This window comes from Chrysoperla carnea, chromosome 5 (genome assembly GCF_905475395.1).
Source record: "Chrysoperla carnea chromosome 5, inChrCarn1.1, whole genome shotgun sequence".
Taxonomy (NCBI): domain Eukaryota; kingdom Metazoa; phylum Arthropoda; class Insecta; order Neuroptera; family Chrysopidae; genus Chrysoperla; species Chrysoperla carnea.
Genome location: NC_058341.1, coordinates 65,106,446 through 65,123,814, shown reverse-complemented (window position 1 = coordinate 65,123,814; position 17,369 = coordinate 65,106,446). Strand labels below are relative to the sequence as shown.

The window sequence follows — 17,369 nt, the reverse complement described above, 5'->3', positions numbered from 1 at the left end:
TTTTACGGGTGTAAACTTACCAACTATTCTCTCTTCATTTTTACGAGGAAAAACATGGTTTTTCCAGTGTTTTAAGACATTGTGCATCTCCAAAGATCCCTCAAATTGACGTACAAGCTTGGAAATTCAAGAGTTAGATAATGTTTAGTAAGAGCTCCTGTTGGTGGTAATTCTACGGCATCTTTTCCAGCCATTATATGGGCGCCTCTCTTTTACAATCAATGTTTCATGTGTTCAAAAACTCGAAAGACAAAAATTACATTTCAATAGAAGTCATTAAATAATTAAATAATGAAGGGGAAATATGACTTTAATGATGAAGCTCTGCCACTCACGAATTTTTTGTAATATTTAAGTAATATTTACTCAAGTTGAAGCAATCACCGGTTTCAATGGGGGAAAAGCACTAAACTCTCGTGACGTTTAATTGAAGAAACTATACGTTAAAAATTCAAGCTTAGTTTAATCTACTTGGTGAGTCTGCAGTGAATCCAAAATAATGTTTTAAATACTATGATAGTTTTTTATAACTACAAGTTAATAATTTCAGTTTTTTAAATTATACAATAACAAAATTTTAATTAATCACACTATATTTAATTAAAAAAATATAAAAAGTTTTTAAGTAATGACTCATAATTAGCAATCGCCAATAACTCGGATACTATCCTATTCTTTTTATATTTTTTTAATTAAATATAGTGTAATATAGTTTTAATTAAAATTTTGTTATTGTATAATTTAAAAAACTGAAATTATTAACTTCCCGGGTAAAAAAAATTATATATAATTATATATAATATCATATATAATTATATATGATATTATATATAATTTTTTTTACCCGGGTTTTCATCTGCTGAGATTTTATATGGAACGGAAATTCGACTTCCATATAATTTCTTTACAAAAGAATTGAAAAACAGTAAATATAATTTAAAAAAAATAAATAAAATTAAAAAAAATTTCTCCGTCGTGGCAGGCGGGAATACTAACCACTATACTACAGAAGACTTGATTATAATACAAAAATTATAAAATAAGTATTAATGTATCGTTATCAATACTTTACAAATACAGTAGAACCTCGATAAGTTAAAGTCCAAGGGAAACACAAAATATTTTAAGTTATAGAGGTTTTAAGTTATCAAGGGTCTATGTTAGGTAAAGGTTAATATAGAGGTATGTACATGTTTCTATGTACCCTAGTTAATATAGAGGTATGTACATGTTTCTATGTAGTTACTGAGGGCCTATACAGAGATTATTTATTTAAGTTATAGAGGTTGCGTATTTTAAATTATAGAGGTTTTGGGCGCTGATGGGAAGGGAACATAGTATTTTTTGAAGTAACAGAGGTTTTTATGTTACCGAGGTTTAAGTTATCGAGGTTCTACTGTATTTGAAATTTTTTAATCGATTTGAATAACAAAATAAGTTGTTTAATATTTATCAACATTTTTATTAGGAATTTACTTTTGTTTATAAATAAATGCAAATTATGAAGTATTTTTTAGAAATTAAATATAAAACAATTATAGATTTTTGAAGTGCAACAACTATTTAAATCTTAAAACTATTTCAAATTATCAGAGTCTTATTCTTAAAGTACTAATTTTGAATTTTAGATAAATGGAATGTGTACTACATCTGTACATTCCTAAATAAGATTTCTTCAAGATTCAAATTATTATTTTGTTATCTTATTAAAAATATCTTCTTCTTAGTATATAAAAGAAAGTCGAGTCAGTTACACACCGTTTAAAACTCAAGAACGGCTGGACCAATTTTAATGATTTCTGAACTATAAAAATAACAAATCCCCCGGGTAAAAAAAATTATATATAATCATATATAATTATATAAAATTATATATAGTTTACTTATAATTATATATAAACTACATATAATTAGATATACTCATATATAATTGTATATAGACGCTCGAGAAATTAATGTATCGTTATATCTAATTATATATTACTATATATAGTTATATATACTCATATATAATTATATATAATTAGATATAACGATACATTAATTTCTCGAGCGTCTATATATAATTATATATGAGTATATATAACTATATATAGTTATATATAATTAGATATAACGATACATTAATTTCTCGAGCGTCTATATATAATTATATATGAGTATATATAACTACATTAATTTCTCGAGCGTCTATATATAATTATATATGAGTATATATAACTATATATAGTTATATATAGTTAGATATAACGATACATTAATTTCTCGAGCGTCTATATATAATTATATATGAGTATATATAACTATATATAGTTATATATAATTAGATATAACGATACATTAATTTCTCGAGCGTCTATATATAATTATATATGAGTATATATAACTATATATAGTTATATATATATATAATTATATATGATTATATATAATTTTTTTATATATAAGTTAAGTTTTATATATAACCCGGGTTGTAGTTATAAAAAACTATCATAGTATTTAAAACATTATTTTGGATTCACTGCAGATCCACCAAGTAGATTAAACTAAGCTTGAATTTTTAACTTATAGTTTCTTATATATATATATATATATATATATATATATATATATATATATATATATATATATATATATATATATATATATATATATATATATATATATATATATATATATATATACGGGCAAAATCTGGGCAAAATCATCACTAGGCACCATAAATCTATCTCTCTAGAGGGCTAACAAAGCTGAATTCCAAATTTCTGGGTCAATTTTATTTATACGATTTATATTTGCAATTTTAATAATTCATTCAAGCTAATCTCGATGCATGGGTTCAAGAATGAAACAAAAGACAATACATCAAAATATTTTATATGTTTTTATTTTTAAGTAATAGACTGAACAACCTTTATGAACTATTATTTTTAAGTAATTTTATCAAACTGGAATAATTAAGAAAAAAGTTTAAGCCAGTCATAGCTGAATACCTATATCTTCCTTTAAGTTAGTTATAGCTACACACTGCGCCTTCCTTTCTTTTTCCCTGAACCTTTTAATGACATGTTCTGTACAATGTTTGTATTGCTTAAAAAAAAAAAGATAAATTAAATTGAATTGAATACCAAAATCAAATATTATGATATATCTTTTTTTAATTTATTCAATGTAAGGCATAGCAGTGCTTTGTCTTATACTTAAAACTTACTTCGAATAATTTAGAAAAAAGTATATCATAATAGATATTTGATTTTGGAATTCAATTCAATTTAATTTATTCATTTTTTTTAAACAATACTTACATTGTACAGAAGATGTCATTAAAAGGGATAGGGAAAATAAAACAAGGAGCTGGTATGAAATAAAAAGAATACACCAAAATATGTTTTTTTTTTTAAGTAATAGACTGGACAATAATTAATTTTAAAAAATTTTGTCAAACTGGAATAATTAAGGAAAAAGTTTAAGTCAGCCATAGCTGCATACCTTCCCTTTGCTTTCATATTCCCTGTCCCTTTTAAAGTCATATTCTGTAAAAAGTTTTTATTATTAAAAATTTAAGGGGTAGCGATATTTCTTGTTTATATGGGCGCGGCCATGTTTTTTTTCCTATTGCTGACATCTGGCGTCGAGAAGAAAACATGTATATAAAGCTACCTACAGCTACATCATGACATTATGGAAACGAACCATTTGAAAGTATTTTGTGCAAAATGCAAAATTTTTATCTGGTCTGATTTAAAATCATAACTTACATTAAAATGTAAGTTGACATCCGATCGAATAATCTACTCTTACATATAAATTTAAATAAATAAATAATAAATTTCTACATAAATTTAAAAATTTTAAAATAATTCTATTTTATAAAAAACTAACCTCATGAAAGCAAGTTTTGAATATAAAGCTACCTACATTAGGGAAAATAAATCAGGTTACTGTTTTCACGTATGAAATTTTATATGATCAATTGAAAATTACAAATCTGACCCAATTTGAGTAAAAATTGACTCAAATTATAACTTACATATCATATAAAAATGTAAGTCGGTATCCGATCAATATTTTGTATAAAGAATTTATTTGTAACTAAGGTCTGGCCTAGTATAATATAGAATTAAAAATAATTTTAAGCAAACTTAACTTACATAAAAATGTAAATTGACGTCGGATCGCTAAAATTTACGAGTACATACATACAATTATTAATATAAAATATAATTATAACCCATGATAAATATAATTATTGTTGGAATTATTAATATCGTAACATCACAGTTATCATGTTTAACGATATTTTGCTTAGTTTATATATTATGAACTGTAGTACTGTAGTACGATGTTTTGCTACTATGAGTAGTTGATAAATGAAATAGTAGTAATAATTCTTTATGACAGAATGTAGAATGTGTGAATGATTTTGTAATGTGTATTTTTATACAATGAATGTAATTTTTCTTATATAATAATTAATTTAAATAAACTAAATATAAAATTAATTATTGGTGTCCGATTATAAAACCAATAGGTTATGGGCCCAGATCCCAGATCCCAGTGTCTTCGTAAATATAAACGTTGAGTGATTGTTTTTTCCAAAAACTTTTTTAAGTTTGAAAAATTGTGAACACGTGGATTGATCATGATAAACGAAATTGGAAATTCTACATTACCATCGTTTGAGAAACTGAAGGGTAGGTCAAACTTTCTGGACTGGCAGTTTCAAATGAAGAATAGTCTACTTCATGATAATTTATGGAACTCAGTGAAAGGTTACCCTGAATCGGACAAAACTGATGAGTCTACAAAATTACGTAGAGACGAAAAAGCTTTATGTAGAATCAACTTGATGGTTGATAAGTGTTGTTTTCCATATGTTATGAATTGTACAACAGCAAAACAGGCCTGGCAGGCCTTATCCAAAGCTTTTGAAGATAAAGGGTTGAACAAAAGGTTGATACTTTTACAAAAACTATTTTCTGTAAAATTAGTTGATTATTCGACAATGGATGAATACATCAACACTGTGATGGATATTTCAATGCAATTGTCTAGTTTAGGCAAACCAGTTGATGACGAATTTATAGGAGTAATTTTATTGAAAGGACTTCCAAAAATGTATCGTCCAATGGTAATGGCTCTTGAAAATGTGGAAGTGGAAATCACAAGTGATTTTGTTAAAAGTAAACTACTTCAAGATGCTGATTGGAATTCAAATTCACAACGACAAATAATTCGTGAGGAATCAGCCCTTGCATCTCATCAGAAGAAAAAATTCATTCATAAAAAGGACAAAGAAAAGAAAAACCCCACTTGCTGGCATTGTAAAAATACAGGTCATTTAAGACCACAGTGTCCGAAGCTGAAATTGGAACAAGATGAATCCAAAAAGGAAAATAATCGAAGGAAAAGTAACGCTTTATTTTCTGCTTTTAAGGCGACTAACGTACTTGCAAATCAGCATGAATGGTACGTGGATTCAGCTGCTAGTAGACACATGTGTTGTGAAGAGGTAAAACTGTCAAACTTTACCAAGAAAAATAATGGAATGACCATAACTGTAGCAAATGGTGACAAACTCACAAGTTTGGGTAGTGGGAATGCTCCCATATCATTACCAAATGGAAATTATGAAATCAAAGATGTAGTTCGTGTACCTGGACTTTCAACAAATTTATTATCTGTGAGTGCCATGGCAGAAAAAGGTTACACTGTTGTTTTTGATAAAAATAAATGTTCAGTGTACGACACAGTTACTTTAAAAGGTAATGTTATAGCTTCAGCTGATATTATTGATGGTATTTATCGGTTAAATGTTTTGAAACATGAAACTAAAAATATCATAAAGAAAAGTAACTTGATATTTGAAAATCATGGATTGATATCAAAAGTTGATGAAACCCGTTTGTGGCACTTGAGACTTGGACATCTTAATCAACAATATATGAAAAGAATGAAAGATTTGGTGACTGGAATTGCACCAACTATTGTTGATGATCCTCGGAAGTGTGTATCTTGTATAATGGGTAAGCAACATAAACTTCCATTTAAAATTAACAAAGAGAAAGAATTAGCCGCAAATAAATTGGATTTAATTCATTCTGACGTTTGTGGACCGTTTCAAGTTGAATCTGTAAGTCAATATAGATATTTTGTTACATTCTGTGATGACCATAGCAGAATGATTTTTATTTATTTTCTAAGAAATAAATGTGAAGTTCCAGAAAAATTTAAAGAATTTAAAGCACGTGTAGAAAAAGAATGTGAACGTTCTATAAAAATTCTTCGCACAGATGGCGGAGGTGAATATATTAGTGCTGAATTTGAACAATATTTAAAAAATGAAGGTATTAAACATGAGCTATCCGTTCCGTACGTTCCGGAACAAAATGGAGTAAGCGAAAATATTAATCGAAAAATTACTGAGCGAGTTCGCTGTATGTTGCATCACGCTAATGCAAACATGAACCTTTGGGCAGAAGCTGCGAACACGGCTGTTTACCTTCTAAATCGAGCTCCGACAAAAAGACTGAAAAATGCAACTCCATTTGAGGTTTGGTATAAGAAAAAGGTCGATATTTCTCATCTAAGGATTTTTGGAGTTGATGCATATGCGCATATTCCTGATGCTAAAAGAAAAAAGTTGGATGCGAAAGCACATAAATATATATTTGTCGGTTATAGTGATACTAGCAAAGCTTATCGACTATATGATCCGTCAAATGGTGCAATAAAACTTGCAAGGGATGTAGTGTTCTGTGAAAGTGAAGTTTTAGAACGAATAAACAATCAAGAAACGACAACACCTATTCCCGATTTGACTGAAACAACTGTTAAACTGTCAATGCCTGTTGTTGATAACATCGCTGATGTTAATGAAACGCAAATGTTAAATGAATCTACAACTGAGTATATTACTGATGACTCCGTGGAAGCCATCGTAGAAACAGAAGATGAAGATTATAACGTTGAGGAAGATATATTTGAGCAAGAAGATACTAGTGTACAGAATACTTCTGATACCACAGATGAATCAAATAGTGTAAGTGAATCATTTTGTGAATTAAATGAAGATCGTAGGTATCCTCTTAGAGACAGAAAAATTAAATTATTTCCTGATTACGAAACTAATTTTCATGTACATATTGGTGAGGAGAATGAACCAGTTACTGTCAAAGAAGCCCTACAGGGTATTCATGCTAAACAATGGCGTAATGCTATTGAAAGTGAACTTCAATGTATGCATAAAAATGATACATGGGAACTGGTTGATTGCCCTCCAAATCAAAAGATTGTAGATTGTAAATGGGTTTTTAAGATAAAACGCGATTCTAATGGTAATATTGCAAAATACCGTGCCCGTTTAGTTGCAAAAGGTTTTACGCAAACTTATGGCGTAGATTATAACGAAACCTTTTCACCTGTAGTTAAATTTAGTACTTTAAGACTTCTGTTTAGTCTTGCTGTTCAGTTAGACCTTGAATGTGATCACTTAGATGCGGAAACAGCATTCTTAAATGGTTGTATATCTGAAACAATTTATATGAAACCACCAGAAGGTCTGAAAGGTAATCTAACAAATAAAGTTTGTAAATTAAAAAAGGGCATTTATGGCCTGAAACAAAGTTCTCGTTTATGGTTTTTTAAAGCGAAAGAAATATTACTCAAATTAGGTTTTAAAGCTTGTAATTTGGAACCTTGTGTTTTTACAAAGATTAATAAACAAAAAATCACAATTATTGCTCTTTATGTTGATGATTTTGTATTATTCTATAATGATGCTTCAGAAGCAAAAAGTGTAAAAACAGAATTAAACAAACATTTTGTTATGAAAGATTTGGGTAGTGTGCAAAATTTGTTAGGTTGGCAATTTGAAAGAGATAAAAATAATGGTAAACTCAAGATAAATCAGACAGTTTACATTGATAAATTACTCAAAAAATTTAATATGGTAGATGCAAATCCTGTAAAGTCCCCTATGGACATTAATAAGAAATTCACACTTGAAGGGGAGCATGCTGATGTTCCTTATCAGCAATTGATTGGTTCTCTTATGTATTTAAGTGTAGGTACGCGACCTGATATATCTTATTCTGTTCATTTTCTTAGTCAATTTAATCAAAATCCATCTCATGAAAATTGGATTGCTGCTAAACGCATTCTGCGTTATTTAAAAGGGACAAAAACCAAAGGACTTGTGTTTGAAAAATCTGATGATTTTAAATTAATTGGTTTCGCAGATGCCGATTTGGCAAATGATATACGCGATAGAAAATCGTATACTGGTTACGTATATAAAATGGGTAAATGTCTATTTTCGTGGGAAAGTAAGAAACAATCTTGTATTGCTTTAGCTTCAGCTCACAGTGAGTATATGGCTATATGTGAAGCCGCTAAAGAAGGCATTTATGTAAAAGCATTTTTATCTGATTTGCTGAAAGGATCAGAAATTATGATTCCAGGACAAGCTGTTATCATATATAATGATAATCAAAGTGCACAAAGGATTGCTTCCAATCCAGAATTTTCGCGCCGAACAAAGCATATAGATGTTAAATATCATTTTATTCGAGAATTGGTTGAGAATAAAGAAATAATATTAAAGTATCAATCAACTGATGAAATGTGTGCTGACATTTGCACTAAAGCTTTACCTGCACCTAAGCATCAATTGTGCTGTGAATATTTAGGATTGGCCTAATGTTTCAATTAAAATTAAGATATTTAATTTTGTAATGTTTTATTGTATTACATGTATTGAAAATAGCATTGAAAATTGAATTTATGTATTGCTATGTATTTATGTGATATTAATGTTGACAATTGTGATGTTAAAGGGGAGTGTTGGAATTATTAATATCGTAACATCACAGTTATCATGTTTAACGATATTTTGCTTAGTTTATATATTATGAACTGTAGTACTGTAGTACGATGTTTTGCTACTATGAGTAGTTGATAAATGAAATAGTAGTAATAATTCTTTATGACAGAATGTAGAATGTGTGAATGATTTTGTAATGTGTATTTTTATACAATGAATGTAATTTTTCTTATATAATAATTAATTTAAATAAACTAAATATAAAATTAATTATTGGTGTCCGATTATAAAACCAATAATTATAACCTATTTTATTTCGGAAATTGACTGTTTACCATATATGTGGAGTATTACATACATGCTGTTTCCCTGCCTCTTGTCACCAAAAATATTTTAATAGTTTATACACGGATTTCCTAATAGTACATAATAGTCCTAATACACGAACCAAAGTTTATAAATTTTTAATCTTATATTTTTATTGAAGTTCCTATCGAATTTTCGAGAAATTTTTAATAAAAAAATGCTTATTCATATTACAAATTGTATTAAGAAGGGCTAAAGACTTTTGGTTTTCACATTTTATAAACACGAATTTAAAATATTAACAAAAAATAAAAACCTCACATAGAATCATTACATAAATTAAAAGTTTTTTTTTTATACCATGTTTATATGAAATATACATAGTATATTAAGTTTAGTCCAAAGTTTGTAACGCCTAAAAATATTCATGCGACGAAAAAAATTTTGGTATAGGTGTTCATAGAATCACCTAATTAGTCCATTTCCGGTTGTCCGTCCGTCCGTCCGTCTGTGGACACGATAACTCAAAAACGAAAAAAGATATCGAGCTGAAATTTTTACAGCGCACTCAGGACGTAAAAAGTGAGGTCAAGTTCGTAAATGAGCATTATAGGTCAATTGGGTCTTGGGTCCGTAGGACCCATCTTGTAAACCGTTAGAGATAGAACAAAAGTTTAAATGTAAAAAATGTTCCTTATCAAAAATTAAACAACTTTTGTTTGAAACATTTTTTTGTAAACATCACTGTTTACCCACGAGGGCGCTTATTAGGTGCAAATTTTAGAGTATGCTTTAATATGGGAATATCAGTCTGTGTGTAGCTATTTAAAAGTGGATATCTTTTTTTATTAACGTGACGTCAAAAAACAAACGATTGTTTCATCAACACTGTCTATACATGGTATTTCAACAATTAACTCAGTCAATTGTTTGTTTTCACTTGTTTTTCATTAAAAGTTACAAAATTGAAGTCTTTAGCCTTTTGTAACATCATTTTGAACATGCATGCAAATTTTCAGGTCATTTTATTGAGGACAGCATAGAAAATACTTTGTTTAAAAAAATGTCGATAATCTTCAAAAGACTATAACCCCTTAATGAATAAAAATTGAAATGAATTTCAAAATCAAATATATGACATACTTTTTTTTAAAAATTATTCGAAGTAATACAAATAAGAAAATTTTAAAAAAGTATATCACATATTTGAGTTTGGAATTCAATTCAATTTAATTTATTCATTATTTTTTTAAATAATACAAATAGTGTACAGAATATGTCATTAAAAGGGATGGGAAAAAAGAAAGGAAGGAGATGCATGCAGCTATGAATATCAACTACAACCCTACACTTAAGAAAAGAATTCATTTACTAAATTTGGTAATGATACATTTTCTAAAACAGTGTAATGATCTCCTTCTAGTACAGTTACAGGAATTTCTGATGATTCCTTATCCACCAAGGTCGATAAATCATAATCGTTAGACGATTCACTAATCACTTGAACAGTGGGTCGAACTAACGCAATCGGAATATTTAATTTAATTTCTTCGGATATCTTGTAATTTAAAATTGAATTAAATCGTGCTAATAAACCATTACAAACTATGCGAATATATTTCTCAGAATATAAGGATACACCTTCCGGTTTTTTGGATAACAATAGATCCACTCGTGATTTCCAATCAGGCAGAGTTTCGAGTTCATTCTATAAAAAAAAGTATTTGTTAATCACTAGATAAAGAATATCAATTTTAAAAAGAATTATATAATAAATATGAGTCAGTAAATTATTAATTGTGTATATCTTTTGAAGTCGACGCTTATCATATCCTTATGACCTCCGCACATTGCTTCGCCAAAATTTAATTTAAAATACCAACGTATCCACTTTTGCATTCCATATATGTAATTGTTCGTTCACAAATTTTTTTAATACAGAATTTTATATTTAAGATTAAAAATTTATATCCGCTGCTCCCAGCTTATTTTAATAATTTCTTTGTCATAATATTCTATTATCACACGATTTACATTTTCCCTTCGAACTTTAACTTTCTGTCTCAACGCTAAAGAGTTTCAAATAAAATATTTTACCCGTTTGCCCGAACTTAATAGTAACTAACTAACACACAAACCAAGTTAATTAAAAGCTTGTAATAAAATAAAATATAATACTAAGTATGCCAAACTCACCAAAATACTTGAAATATCTTCTGTAGCAAACCACGCCATTATCAATGCTATTAACCTTGATTCGATAGTGCTGGCTGACATTTCTTCTGACATTGAAAGTTGATTACGAGCTAGTGTTTTCAGAAATGTTGGCGATCCATCAATAAATAAACAACGACCTTTATGGCCTAATTTTTCTAACACTATAGAAATTTCTGTTGCCAATATTGATCCAAATGAGTAGCCAACAATACCATATTCTTCACTTTTCGCTAGTTTGGATTTAATTAGCTGAAATTAAACAGGCTGATATAAATGTAATAGAATAGTCTTAATAAATAACTTAGGTTCGATTTTCATAGTGATATTTTAAATATTACTATTACAATTTTCATATAAATTATCAAAAATTATAGTTTGACAAAATTGGTTCCAATAAACGAATTGGTGGAAAACAATTACTGAACTGTTAGAAACAGTTGGAGTTGGACCAAAAATGTTTAAAAATAAGATAAAATTAGTTAGTTTTTTGAGTAAAATAAACGCTGCTTCAAGAAAAGTAGTTGTAAAAATAAGTTTCGAAGACGAAATTTTGAACTTTAAAGAAACGGAAAACTGTTTTGAAAAATGTTTTTGCGATTGCACTCAAATTAACCACCCATTAATATATGGCCATGCGCAAGCAAAACAAGATGGTGGTACAATTTAATAAATAAAAATCTCGTGTTACGGTATTTGTGTTTAACTCCTCCGAAAACTTGCCCGATTTTAATGAATTTTATGTTTTGCTGAAGAACAAGTTAAACAACATAACAAACAGCAAAATAAAATTGAATCGATTGTTAAACATACAGAAAGTATTGTATAAAATATTAATCAATATTGCCCGTTTAAAAATCGCTTTTTACTTTTACGGTTTTTATGTTTTAATAAATTGAGCAAAGAATATAAAATTCTATGTAGGTACACATTTACTTACGGAAACCATTTTTTGTGTTAGAGCATTAATGTTATCAGTAGTATCCTCAAACGAAGTTTGTAAACCATAACATTGATAATTCAATCTTGAACATAGTGCTTCAAATACTAAACAATTCCCTTCAATACCAGGAATGAAGAATAGTGGCATTGATTTCGCTTTATTTTGGATTGATGACAATTCTATCATCGGTTCTATATGTTCATTTTCATCACCAAACGTACGAATAAGCATTTTAAATATATCTTCCGGGGACATCGACTTTTCTGTTATTGTAACACCTGATTCAGCATTATCAACCCGTTCATTTTGTAATTCAATTAGTTTTGAGAAACTTAAATTTCGTATATCTTGTGGTGTTAAGAAAAGCTCAAATTCTCTTTCTAATGTTTGTTTAATTTCAACTGCCATCATTGAATCCATACCGATCTCCGTTAGTTTCGCATGCTTACTCACTGTTGTGTAATCTCTTATCCCCATAATAGATATAACAGAATCTAGAATACTTCCACCGGCGTTGAATCCATACTTTTTTTCAGCAACTACCATACTTGCAACAATAGGTGATGATTGTTTCAAGAAAATATCCATAGCATTGAAACAGCTGTTTAAGTTCTGTTGAAGTGTTCCGCCAATTTCTAATACCTCGTCATTATCTTGCATATCGGCAACAAGACCTACTTCACCAATAGCACCCCATTGTATAGCAAGAGCTGGATATCCACTGGCATGACGTTCTTCACATATACGTTCCATTACTGAATTTGCCATACCATAATTAGTTTGACCTACATTACCACGTCCGCAGGACACACTTGAGAATACAACAAAATGACGCAACTCTGGACAAAGTGTACGACTCACTTCATCTAAATATTTTGTACCCAATACTTTCCCACCAAAAGATGTTTGAAAATTTTCAATACTTTGATTTTCGAACAACGCATCTCGCAATAATACGGCTAAGTTGTAAATACCATCAACTGGGCCAAAATGTTTGGCAAATTGCAATATTTCTATGCTTCCTTCTTTTGTTAAAATGTTTGCAGTAGAAATTTGTACGTTAATACCAGCAGAGAGCCATTTTCTAAAAATTCATTTGTGTAAATTGATGAAGCCATTATTCAGGTTTTTGCATATATACAGCAATAAACTTTATGAGGTGGTAGGGGGGCAACAAAATCAACTTTTTGAGTCCAAAAATGTAGCTATTAAAATGCTTCGTTTTTGAGATACAAAGTGTTAAACTTTGTGAAAACAAATCTTTTCTATTAATATTAATAAAATAATTTTATCTATAAACTAATCAGTTTATTGGACCAGGGACGTACTCAAGGAGCAATCTTTGAAACTATAGTAGCATTGAATCTACCTCTAGAAGATTGTCGGTTTGTCTGTTATTTTAATCGCTTATTTTATTATTTTGAACTTTGAGAATTTTTTACTGTTTGGAACTTATTACAAAGTTGACAATTTTTAGTCCCACTGCTCATCATCTCAAGCAAATCATTAATAATAAAATCCTCCAATCACTTTATGTATTCATTGGAGGCCAGCAACACTTAAATGTCGCTAACGGATATAAAGCAATACATCACATATTTTTTGGATAAAGTAATAGCCGCTAGATGTTTGCGAAAATAACATTTCGGAGGTTTATCCTTTTTTCAAAATAGAAATTTGATAAAAAAACTACCTCCTACGGTCAAGCCCAACTCTCGAGAGATTTTTCCTTAGCCGCAAAATCCCCTCAAAATTCTAAAATTCCAAAGCTAAGACATTCAAGTCTTTCTGGACGATTCGCTAATCATTATTAAGTGCAGCACTTAAAATGAATCACTGCCTTGCAAATCGTCAACAAGATCTTCTTTACTCAATGTGCTTCTTAGTAAACAAAAAATGGACAATCCGTCGTTTAATTTACCGAAGGTTCGTTTTGAATGTGAATTTTCGTCCAACACAATTTACGCTCTAGGAAGATTTGAAAGGGACAAAATTATACAGTATAGATTACATTAATTTTGAGAATTTTAACTTACTGTATTCGAATTGATTGGTATCCCTTTCTTAAACCCTGTCTTGACGAAAGTATTAAATTTCTACAACCTCTCTGAATCAACCAATTTGCTAATTCTAATCCAAATCCACCAAGACCGCCGATGATCACAATCGATTTATTTTGCTTTACGTATAACCTATCAATACATTGCATTGAGTTAGTTAATTCGAAATTTTAGAAAGAAAATATATTACATACCTTGGAATTGCGGGTACTAATACTGTTTTCTGTTCTTCATTATCACGAATTTTGATCAATACTTTACCAATGTGTTTGCCAGCACTGAGATATCTAAAAGGTGCTTCTAAATTGTCAATCTCAAACACAGTTCTAGGCAAAGGCTTAATGGCTCCGCCTTGAATGCCTTTCGATACCATTGTATGAATTACTTCTTTCTCCTCGGGTGATGCGCCCATGGTATTATCCAACATGATTCCATGAAACGAAGCACCACGCATAAACACTTCCATTCCAAGTTTATTATTTTTGGATAAATCAAATTTACCAATTTCCATAAATTTTCCATATTCAGCTAGACACCGAACTGATGCTAGTAGCTTTTCTTCAGCCAGCGAATTCAACACAAAGTCGACACCTCGACCTTTTGTTTCACTCATAACCATTTGTTCAAATGATGTGTCACGTGAATTGCCAATATGACTTTCTAATCAGTTTAAAAAAAATTAGAATTGTTAAAAAAATTATTTATTTATCGCTAGAAATTACCTTTAATTTGCGGAAACCGTTTTTTAATGAAATCCCGTTTCTCTTGCGTTCCAACGGTAGTAAATACTTCGCAACCATAATGTAACGCTACATGAATACCAGCTAAACCAACACCCCCAGTTCCAGAATGAATAAGGACAGAGTGACCTTTAGACATTCCAAATTTAATTAGCGATGCGTATACAGTCGAATAAACCACAGGAACTGTTGCGGCATCTTCCAAAGTCCAATTATCTGGTACTGGCCAGATCAAGTTTTCGTCGCATTCAACTCGCGTTGCTTGTCCAGCGCGTGGAATTAAACCCATATACCGTTTTCCATCCGGGCTTACTCCGGAAAATTCAAAACCTTGAACACATTCTAATGGCAACACACAATCAGGATCAGTTTTAGCTTTATGTATAAAATCATTACTCAGTTTTCCTGTAGCTATCATAACATCGCGAAAATTCATTGCCGAATAACAAATTTCAATAATTCTTCTAGGCTTTGTGGATAGTGGCAATTCTATCCAGGACATGCTCGATAAATCTCCTCGAGTTACGCAATTAATATAAGCTGTGTCAGTTATTATTTTTGTTTCTAACAATTTCAAATGACGATATCCACCCCAAACACCATTCTTGTATACATTTACAGCCAAACCAAGATCTAACTGTTTTTTATAGAATGGATCGTTGATATCGAATACTGGTGCATTCTCATCATTTATGAACACAGCTTGAATCGAATTACTTATGTACTCTTTTCGTAAACAGTTAACCAATCCTATTAAGCCACTAATTGGTTCATTTTGTGAATATAAAATTGTGGGCATTTTACTTTTCACTAATTGTTGTAATTGTTCTATCCAAGGGAATTCGATATCATTTGTAATTTTTATTATTTCTGTAGATTTGTTAATATTTAATTTTTGTTTTTTTCGTAGCATTAATAGTTTATCATTTTCAGTAAATAGTTCGCACAATATATCGTAATCAGGTATACTACAAGTTTTTGTTTCCGGATTTTCCCGTGATATTACAAAACTAGCATTATTTTTTGAAACAGTACCAATGATTGACAATTTCTGTATCAAAGAAAAATAATAATTGTTTTAGAAAAGGATAAAAAGCTTATTTTAAATATGCAAAAAACATAACTAATTTAATACATTTTCGATAGCAAGTCTAATCTATCTCATCCAATTATTTTGTAGTTTTTAAGTAGATCGAAATTACCAACTTCAATTAAGTAATTCATGATTTCATTTTTTAACAATATTATATACTTATAACAAGTTAAAACAAACAATTGACTGAGTTAATTGTTGAAATACCATGTATAGAAAGTGTTGATTAATCTATCACATTACACATATACCTATACATGTCACACATACATAACTGATATTACCATTTAATACATACTATACAATTTGCGCCCTCGCGGGTAACAATGATGTTTACGAAAAAATGTTTGAAAGAAAAGTTGTTTATTTTTTTATAAGGAACATTTTTTACATTTAAACTTTTGTTATATCCTTAACGGTTTATAAGATGGATTCTACGGACCTAAGACCCAATTGACCCATGTTGCTCATTTACGAACTCGACCTCACTTTTTACGTCCTAAGCACGCCATAAAAATTTCAGCTCGGTATCTCTTTTCGTTTTTGAGTTATCATGTTGACGCACAGACAGATGGACAGGCAACCGGAAATGGACTAATTAGTTGATTTTATGAACACCTATATCAAAGATGTTCTATATTAACACTAATAAAATATGGAACAAAGGTGTTCCATATTTTATGAACACCTATATCAAATCTTTTAGAGAGACCGCTATCAGAGTGCCAGTTTTCCTATCAAGCCGGCCGGCCTTTCAGTGGATTCCATACTTGATCGACTAGTAGGGTCGATTGAGGGGCGCTATCAAAAAATAACTTTAGAGATCTTCCTTGATATCGAGGGAGCCTTCAATAACACAAACGTTGTGGGCAATACGCACTGGATTACCCGTACGCGGGATAGAGGACATCTTTTTAAGGTGGATCTGCAACATGCTTGAAATGAGGTGCATTACTACAACTTTAGGCGGACAATCAGTTAGAGGCTTCGTGGGTAGAGGGTGTCCGCAGCGTGGAGTTCTTTCGCCGCTACTGTGGTGACTCATTGTGAACAGCTTTCTAATCGGTCTCAAGGAATTATTGATATTTGCTCAAGAAACGCTGATGACATATCCATACTTGTCAAAAGCAGAGACGATGGGGTACGTGGAGCGTTGACGCATTGATCAAAAACTCTGTCAAACCCGAAA

General features: G+C 30.0%; 1 protein-coding gene across 1 annotated transcript; it reads right to left on the bottom strand.

The window, feature by feature from the left end:
- Positions 1-10,424: 10,424 nt before the first annotated feature.
- Positions 10,425-15,769, bottom strand: LOC123300129 (fatty acid synthase-like). The gene is made up of 6 exons (XM_044882620.1): positions 15,070-15,769; positions 14,542-15,007; positions 14,324-14,479; positions 12,285-13,371; positions 11,327-11,596; positions 10,425-10,838 (listed from the first exon to the last, which is right to left on the bottom strand). Exons 1-6 carry the CDS (start codon positions 15,587-15,589, stop codon positions 10,482-10,484), a joined length of 2,856 nt encoding a protein of 951 aa, XP_044738555.1. The 5' UTR covers positions 15,590-15,769; the 3' UTR covers positions 10,425-10,481.
- Positions 15,770-17,369: the final 1,600 nt, after the last annotated feature.

Excerpts from the sequence above, each read along its gene's own strand:
- LOC123300129 (XM_044882620.1), bottom strand. The coding sequence starts at position 15,589 with ATGTCCTGGATAGAATTGCCACTATCCACAAAGCCTAGAAGAATTATT. Across the intron at positions 14,480-14,541 it reads TTAGTACCCGCAATTCCAAG|GTTATACGTAAAGCAAAATA; the intron begins GTATGTAATATA and ends ATGTATTGATAG. Across the intron at positions 11,597-12,284 it reads TAACACAAAAAATGGTTTCC|CTAATTAAATCCAAACTAGC; the intron begins GTAAGTAAATGT and ends GTTTAATTTCAG.